The sequence below is a fragment of the Clinocottus analis genome, unplaced genomic scaffold, assembly GCF_023055335.1.
Source record: "Clinocottus analis isolate CAN_PGR_092001 unplaced genomic scaffold, fCliAna1.0.p SCAF_27, whole genome shotgun sequence".
NCBI lineage: Eukaryota > Metazoa > Chordata > Actinopteri > Perciformes > Cottidae > Clinocottus > Clinocottus analis.
In genome coordinates, this window is record NW_027176009.1 from 1,232,501 (window position 1) to 1,240,908 (window position 8,408).

At 42.3% G+C, this 8,408-nt stretch overlaps 1 protein-coding gene across 1 annotated transcript in view; it reads right to left on the reverse strand.

The window, feature by feature from the left end:
- The window catches only part of LOC137795090 (probable ATP-dependent RNA helicase DDX5), an 8,222-nt gene extending 378 nt beyond the window's left edge, over positions 1–7,844 (reverse strand). Inside the window, exons 1-13 of the mRNA XM_068592361.1 lie at positions 7,655–7,844; positions 6,318–6,504; positions 6,129–6,225; positions 5,877–6,010; positions 5,426–5,491; positions 4,819–4,960; positions 4,521–4,681; positions 3,990–4,162; positions 2,850–2,960; positions 2,623–2,684; positions 2,459–2,518; positions 737–958; positions 1–447 (exon numbers count right to left, since the gene is read on the reverse strand). The exon at positions 1–447 is cut by the window's left edge and continues 378 nt beyond it. Coding sequence (XP_068448462.1) covers positions 1–447; positions 737–958; positions 2,459–2,518; positions 2,623–2,684; positions 2,850–2,960; positions 3,990–4,162; positions 4,521–4,681; positions 4,819–4,960; positions 5,426–5,491; positions 5,877–6,010; positions 6,129–6,225; positions 6,318–6,504; positions 7,655–7,695 — 1,903 coding nt within the window. The 5' untranslated portion in view covers positions 7,696–7,844. The remainder of the gene's footprint in view (positions 448–736; positions 959–2,458; positions 2,519–2,622; positions 2,685–2,849; positions 2,961–3,989; positions 4,163–4,520; positions 4,682–4,818; positions 4,961–5,425; positions 5,492–5,876; positions 6,011–6,128; positions 6,226–6,317; positions 6,505–7,654) is intronic.
- Between the last annotated feature and the right edge of the window lie 564 nt (positions 7,845–8,408).

The window sequence follows — 8,408 nt, forward strand, 5'->3', positions numbered from 1 at the left end:
GGAAGGGTGGTGGCATAGGGTAGGGCACCATTGGTGGTGGAGGTGGCGGCTGCTGGGCCTGTGGTGGTGGTGGCTGAGAGTTGAATGGGAATGGTGGGTGGTTCATGCCATTCTGACCAGCCCTCTGCATGGCCCCAAACTGAGGGGGCCCCTGGAAGCTTTGGTTACCAAAGGCACCCACCTGATTTGCCTGAGCACCAAAATTACCCTGTCCATTGCTGCTAAAATTGTTGTTGCCATAGCTACCACTACAGTTACCACCGTTACCTCCAAAGCTGCCACCATTTTGAGCCTTATTGCCACCAAAGGCACTCTTCTGCCCAGTGCCAAACCCTCTATCACCGTCCCTGTCCCTGTAGCTACTGCTGCCAAAGTTGCTCCTCCCACCCCCAGAATACCTATCCCGACGATCATCCTTGTAGCCACCTCTTCCCCCCCTACCACGACCTGCATGAAGACAGGACAGGGACAAAAGGGGAAACAATTTGTAAACAGGTGCATGTCTAAAAACATTTTTTTGGAGACAATGACAAGTCAAAGATGATATAATTTCATCTCGGATTAACATTTCTGATAAAGCAGCATACAAAATGAATCAGTGTCAATAAAAGACAAATAAATCATCAGGGGGGCTTGTTCATGAACTTAAGTCCAAGTATCATGACTACTAAAATCTATACTGCTTCTTCCTTAAAAAAAAAAAACATTTTTAGTGGAAACAAGTTTTAGATGTTACCTCCTCTGTCCTCTGACATCTGGATCAGCTTGGGGTTAATGGCCTGATTGGCCTCGCGAAGCACAGCGATCAGGTCACTGGCTTGTTTCATATTGTTGGGGGTGAAGAAGGTGTAGGCTGTGCCCGTTTTTTGACTTCGGGCTGTGCGTCCAATGCGATGGATATAATCCTCGGAGGAGTTAGGGTAGTCATAATTGATGACAAATTTCACATCCTCCACATCTGTGAAAGTGTTGCAGTGTGGCAAAACAAAACATGGAGGCCACACAGGATTTTGCACACCACAACAGCCAGATCAAAGGGAAAAGTTAGCAACTGTGGAGGCTGGGGGGAAGAGAATGGTCATTAGGCTGTGGAGAAAAATGTGTTAAAACAACATAAGATTGTGTACACATCTACTCCATGGGAATACTACTGTGGGAAGAGAGAAAGGATGCACACTCCAATTGCTTACCATAATCAAAAAGATCCAAACGACATTCACTCTCCCTTTTGTTAACCAAGGGAGAAAGAAAAAATGGATTCAAGTCTTACCATTAAGGAGTATGCATTCACTAGTCCTTTCCCAATGCAGCGAAATCCCCCACAAATTGTCAAGTGACATCCAGGAACTTCTACGCAGTTGGGCCACGATATGCACTGGGGCCTCCTCATGTGCCAATATAGGACCATTCAGGGGTCCATTTTTGCAGGTCCATTTTTCCCAGTACACTCTCAAAAGAAGCTTGATATTAAGGCCGCACTGCACGTCTTGCCAAGACAAAATAGACCAAGTGCTAATTTGAACAGGGGCCCCTTCCCCCCCACCCCCTCCAAAAAAAAAAAAAAAAAAAAAAGTTAAAAATGTAAAAGGCCCAAGATGAACATGAACCCTGTGGGACCCCTCACCGAGCACGGAACAATTCCCCCCAACCACTTCATCAGTCTCATCAAGGCAAGATCTTCCAAGAAGCCAGTGTTCACTTGAGAAAATGTCTCTCGTTGGCAGGTCTCGACATGACTTTAAAACGCAGGCGAGGGAGGAACTTTGGTTTGAGTTGTCTCACTCTCTTTCTCCTCTCACTACCCCCTAAACACATGTGCCAGGTCTCATCAATTTTCAGAGACAAATAAAAGATTTCAAACTGCTCTCTCCATTTCAAGAAATCCAGCACTTTGAAGGGAGAAGAAAACAACTGAAAGCTTAGACAGGCTCTCAAGCACCCATCTTATGTGATACAAGCTCCAAAAGGTAACAATTGTTCCAAATCTCAAAACAAGTGACTTGCAATACAGCGCTCTCTATCACAACAGCATGCAAGGCAAAAGTCACAACATCAAGCATATCTTTTTTTTTTTTTTCTTTTTCGTTTGAGTTGGAAACAGCTGGATGGCGTTTGTCAGGTGAAATCCATGGACAGAAAACAGATGTGTGTGTATTTCACCAACATATCAGAGACAAAGGCTTAGCCACACAGCCTTTTGAAGATCACTGGCACACAAGAGCTTTCACCTCCCTAGGCCCACTGGGTGGCAAGCCAGTTGAGCACTTCCAATATGTCATCCATCTCCCTCTCGAGGCCTGGGACTGTCATGCCTAGCGCCTGCCACAAAGACTCCACCTTTAGGTGAGAAAAACTCAGAAAAATGCATAGAAAAGTTAAAGAAAGCAAACCCACTTTCTTTAAAGTAAGTGTAACACTGATATAAAAAAAAAGTGGTGATACTCAATGGCATACTGACCCAAGCCACGGGAGGCCACATCTGTAGCGATGAGGATTGGAGCTTTGCCATATCTGAACTCTGAAGGGAGATGGACAGTATTTCATTCAATTACAGAGCAGCATGTGAGGCGGATGCTTAAATCTTTCAAATTGTAACTTGCAATGTGATTTATCAAATCTAACCGTTAAGGACCCAGTCCCTCTCCTGCTGGCTCTTGTCTCCATGAATTCCCATTGCGGGCCACCTGTGACAGCCAGATTGAACATTAAATATGCAACAAGTTGGAGCAATGAGGGGAAAAGGTTAACGTAGCCTCACTTTTAATTTTGTAATTATTTAAAGATAAACATAAGAGGTAAAAATAAAGAAAAGAGACATTGTTTAAGTGGAAGAAAGAGGAGTTCCTTACCCATCTCGTCTCATCCGTCTGGTGAGCTCATCACAACGCCTTTTGGTCTCCACAAAAATGATGGTCTTGTTCTCCTTTTCGCTCATTATCTCCTCCAGCAAACGGATGAGTCTAACAGAAGAGGCAAACAGGAAGTTGAGACAAAACTTAAGTTCACAAAATGTAAAATTGTCAAGACAAAAATAGTCCGTGGCTGTGTCTATTACCGAACACTTTACGAAGTACACTGCAATACAGTGCACTAACATCTAGCGCTGTATCAAATAGAACACTTACGTTACCCAATTGGCGGAAGTGACAGACGCAAATCTGTTCGCAGCACCCGCGAAACTAAAACTGACAAAATGAATGCCCTTCTTGCCCTCTTTTTGTCCCTTGTTTCCCCCTTCCTCCACCCCATGTGGAAACTGTGACACCTCCACAATTGCGGCAGGAGGATATAAATAAATTAATGAAAAGCTGGCAAAAGGGCTCCTCCTCTTCCGCTACGTAACCAAGATGGCGCCCGTCTAGTACGAGTAGTGTCCATCGCTTTAAACTGCTTTTTTTGACCGTTTGCAGTGCGCCATCCAGGTACTGTCAGCGCAATGAATTCTGCTGGTTTTGTTGGTGTGGCGCCCTAAGCACTGACAGTCAGTGTTCGCAGTGCTCGAGTGTCCGTTAGTAGACACACTTCATCACTGCAACAGACTTTCAGGTTTCCATGTTAATTATGTTAAGTAAATTTGACTTACCCTTGTAGAGATTGCTATATTTATTTACAGGTATTAAATAACTACAAAGATTAAAGTATTTTATTTATTGTTATTTAAGGAAATTAATCAGAACACTCCTTAGCTCCCCTCCATCATCAGCTACAGAAAAGACTATGCGTTTAATGATTTTTTTTAGTTGCTGGATTTTCAAGCCACCTGTGGCATTTTAGTAGTCCGAGGCAATCATACATACAGTCTTTAATGTTGAGCCCTGTCATTGTGCTTCTACTGATGCAAGTAGTCATTCACCGTTTTGAGATTAAATACACAATCTGTTCTTTAACTACTTGAGTATTCAAACAAGTTTTGACTGATGCAAAGTTTCTCCCCCATCACATCAGTTAACTGGACAACGCTGATAAAGAGGTAGGAATCATCTACTCACTTGTCCTCCTTCTCCATGTCATTGCAAACGTCAACTATCTGCAGGATGTTGTGGTTGGCACTAAGCTGCAGCGCGCCAATGTTGATCTGGACGTAGTCCTTCAGGAAGTCCTCAGCCAGCTGGCGAACTTCCTTAGGCCAGGTGGCGCTCCACATCAGGGTCTGACGGTCTGGCTGGTGAGGACAACAAGGAGAACTTTAACACTTTTTTGCAGCTTCAAAGTAAATGTAACCCTCACATTTAATTGTGAACATTTTTATTGATGTACGAGTTGAATATCTAGTATCAGTCAATCTGGATGAGTTCTGAAGAATAAGTATTGATCACAGGTTGTTTGGTCAACTTGTATGAATTGAATTCCTCTCTGGAGAATCTTTTCTTTATATTATTTGGGTACTGCGCAAATATTTCTCATATACATAACAGCCTGTTAGTGGTCAGGTTTGTGATCTGATAATTTACTTTTTCTCTGAGATTGTCTCAAAGATAATGCCAATGGTGTGCCAAGTGAAAGAAATTAACATAACATACTCGAATTTGTTCCACTATCTTGCGGATCTGAGGTTCGAATCCCATGTCCAGCATGCGGTCTGCTTCATCCAGCACCAGATAGGTGCAACGACGCAAATTAGTCTTACTACACTCAAGGAAGTCAATGAGACGACCCGGGGTAGCGATGCAAATCTCAACACCTAAAAAACAGGAAAGCGTAGTATTATATGATTAACTTTAAAACTAATCCAACATTAACAATAAAACAAACCATAACGGCAAAGTTGAATGCATGGAGTAATATATCTCAATTGTGAGAATAACAAAGTAAGCCTACCTCTCTCAAGGTCCCTGATTTGGGGTCCTTTTGGAGCACCGCCGTAGATGCAAGTGCTCTTGAGTCGGGAAGCCCTGCCGTATTCAGCAGCCACTTGTTGCACCTGCTGAGCAAGCTCACGGGTTGGCGCCAGCACCAAGCACTAAAGAAAGATGAGTATAAATGATCAAAACCATTATTATTTCTGTATTGCATTCTTAACAATAAATACATTGATTGAATATGTAAGACTCGTACATATTGGGTTGTTACAACTACTCATTTGTTTATCCATTCATGTAGGACAATCTTTACAGAGAGAGAGAGAAGTAACACAGCCAAGAAAGAATATGTATAGCAAGACCACAACTGCTCAGTTATACTGTCTCTGTACAGCATGCCACACTGTAACTTTAAGCAATGCATGGGGCCCCTACCAAAAAATGGGCGATAACCCTGCTGATACTAAAACATTAATACATCATCTGGGCCTCTAGTTGTAATACTGTAACAGCTGAAAAGTTATTTCCTGTTCCTCCAAAATAGTAATAAAAAGAAAGGACTGTCAATAATATCCTATGCTAATAGAGGACGAAACCTGCACACAAACCATTTCAAATGTACTTACAATAGGTCCATCTCCGTGCTCTAAGAATGGCTGATGTTGGATGTGCACAATTGCAGGCAGAAGGTACTAAAGAAAGAAAAACAAAAAAAGGACTGACTTTAAATATACGTATTCACATGTATCAGTGTTCTAAAGCACCAGCTCCCTGATAATCTTTAACTTCCACAACATATCGGAATGTATTTCTTTCCTCAGCTGATAAGTGTTAACATTGTTTCAAGTTGCAAATTCTATATTCATATGAATATGTTCAATCTTAAGCAAATCACTCTTGGCTCACTCACTTCATTACAGTCTAATGAAGTGAGTAAGCCAAATGGAACTGCTCTCTAATTGGTCTAAGCATTTGGCAAAAGTGTTTTAATAACCGAAAGGTGATAACAAATTAATCTTATATGGGTGCTGGGTACAAATGGTTTGAAAAATCTTGACTACAACGCATTTCACTTACCGCAAGTGTTTTCCCAGAACCAGTTTGAGCAATGCCGACCATGTCTTTGCCACTCAGGGCAACAGGCCACCCCTGAGACTGAATGGGAGTTGGATCCGTCCAGTTCTGTTTGCCAATAACTTCCATGACGTAGGCTGCAAAAGTAAGATGACGCAAGTTAAAACTGTTCAACCCCAAAACTTGTCAATGACACAGATGATAAATCAAGAATATTGGGGATATTTGTGCGGTCAAGCATTCCTCTCTACTCACTTGGAAATGAAGCTTCGTGGAATTTTATAATTGGTTTGGGGCAATCTCTGCCTTTGACGGTAACTTCTTTGCTTCTTCGGTACTGTTCAATCTCTTGCTGGAATTGAAGAACACAGTCAATACACATGCTCACAAGACTGCATGAATTAAAACTATTTAAGAAGTGAAACAACTTGAAGTAAATCTTACAAGTGGTCTGCGAGTGGAATCTGCATGTTCCTGGTAGAAATTCTTTTGAAACTTTGGAAGCTCGTCAAGGTTCCAGTGCTTCTTTCGCAGCCTCTCACCCGGGTTGCCAAACTTTCCTGAAGGAGGTCCACCTCTATTACCTCCGCCACTGCCTCCGCCACCAAAACGAGGAGGTCCTCCACCATACCTTGTGTATAAGAGCAGGACACACGAGACAATAAAGCATGGTCCGACATGGCGCTTATTAAAGAAGGGAACTCTACAGGATTCTCACATAAGTCATGTTACAAGTTGTGGTTATTACTACACAGCCTATGACAACAGTTGTCAGTGTAAAAAAAAACAACTGAGGATCCCTATGCGTCATCAGGATCACCTCAGCGTTTCTTTTGAGGCGTTGGTATGGTTTAAAAGACAAGATGAGGATATTGCTTGATAGGTAGCATTGAGTTTGGTGTTTACAGTAGGAATATTTACACTGAAAAATAATAATTAATCTGCCTCTTGTCAGACCTCCAAATGTATGGAAAAGCAATACTAAATCACCAGACTGTCCCTTTGACACTAATAACTATGTGTGGAGGAGGCCACAATCCTCCAAAAGGAGGCAACAATGTAACTGAATACCATTTGCTTTTCAAACGACCATCTCTGGTGTTTTTCCACAACAACAGTTGCTCTATATTCTGATACAAAGTGTTTATAACAGGCAATTCCAACCCTGCACACAGTGCCACACGTAATGCACTTAAATATTGCCGTATTCATACGTTAACACTCACCAGTAACTAGGGCTAATAATAAAGTGTAATATTACTGAAAGTAGAAAGAGTTAACGTGACATGCGATCAAACGAGAATATTACGGGGCTCAGCTTTACCTCCTGCAGGAAGCATTGCAGATTTAGCGTTATTAGAAAAAGACTTGTTAACATGTAATTGGTATTTTGCATTAAAACCCTTGGTCTCAATGTGCCTCTGCCTCAGACTGCGTCACACGACACAAACCAGGCTGCTGCGGGCTCGCGAGCTGCTCCTCGGCCGACCGACACGGAGCTGTCGGGAGCTGCCATTTTACCTCTAACAGGCAACATCACAGAAGCACCACAGCAAAACACGCTTGGTCGTATAGAAACAGTGCGTCTCTTTCTTTAAAAAAAATAAAATAAAATCATACACGAGTGCAGCTAAATAACGAGTGGTGGCGAAACAAACCGACGTAACGAGGCTAGTTGTTGTTGTTGTGAGACCACGGCCATGACAGCGGTGTCGCTCAGCTGCTCGTCTGGGCTCACGTCAACTGTCAACGAGAAGGAACCCGGCTGACCCTTGACTCACCCTCTATCTCTGCCACGATCTCGGTCCGAAAATCCAGGCATTGTGCAGCAGACCGCTGTGCTAGAAGCAGATGTTGTTGAAATCCCTGTACCCGGTCAACAACACGGAAAATTAATCCAAAAGCCAGAATCGGCACAGGCAAAACAAAAAGAAAATGCCGGCAGACAGAACTCTGTCTGGAGGGACGGATGTGAGGTCAGACTGGGCGGATAACGTTGTATCAATGCGCGCCACACAGTCTTACACCCGCGGTTCTACTTTGTGTCCGCATACTACTGACGTTATTCGGTCGTGGAAAAGGGTGAGATATCCTGAAAATAATGTGGAAAATAAATATTATTTGGCTTGCAATAGTTGCAATGTTTTAGATTGATACGTTTTGTGTTGTATTTATCGAAATTATATGCGATTTGGCAGTACAAAGGGATATTTAATCTTAGTTACTATTCATGTCTTTTTGAGGTTTTTGTCCTATTTGTTCCCTGACAATTACCAGAATATGTAAAACACTACAGAAGAGATTTTGAAAGATTTAGTTAACACATTGTATTTCATTTAAAGCACCATCGTGCATTGGCCATGAGTTTTAAACTTGCATCCAGGTCCATATTCCAAATATGAGTTTTGTTTTTTTAAATCATGGGTGACGGAGTCGCAGCCTTTTTTCTGTGGTTACTACTGTAATCCATATTCTGTCAAATGCTGAGGGCTACAACCCTATAAGCCTTTTAATACATTTTCAAAACTTTAAAAC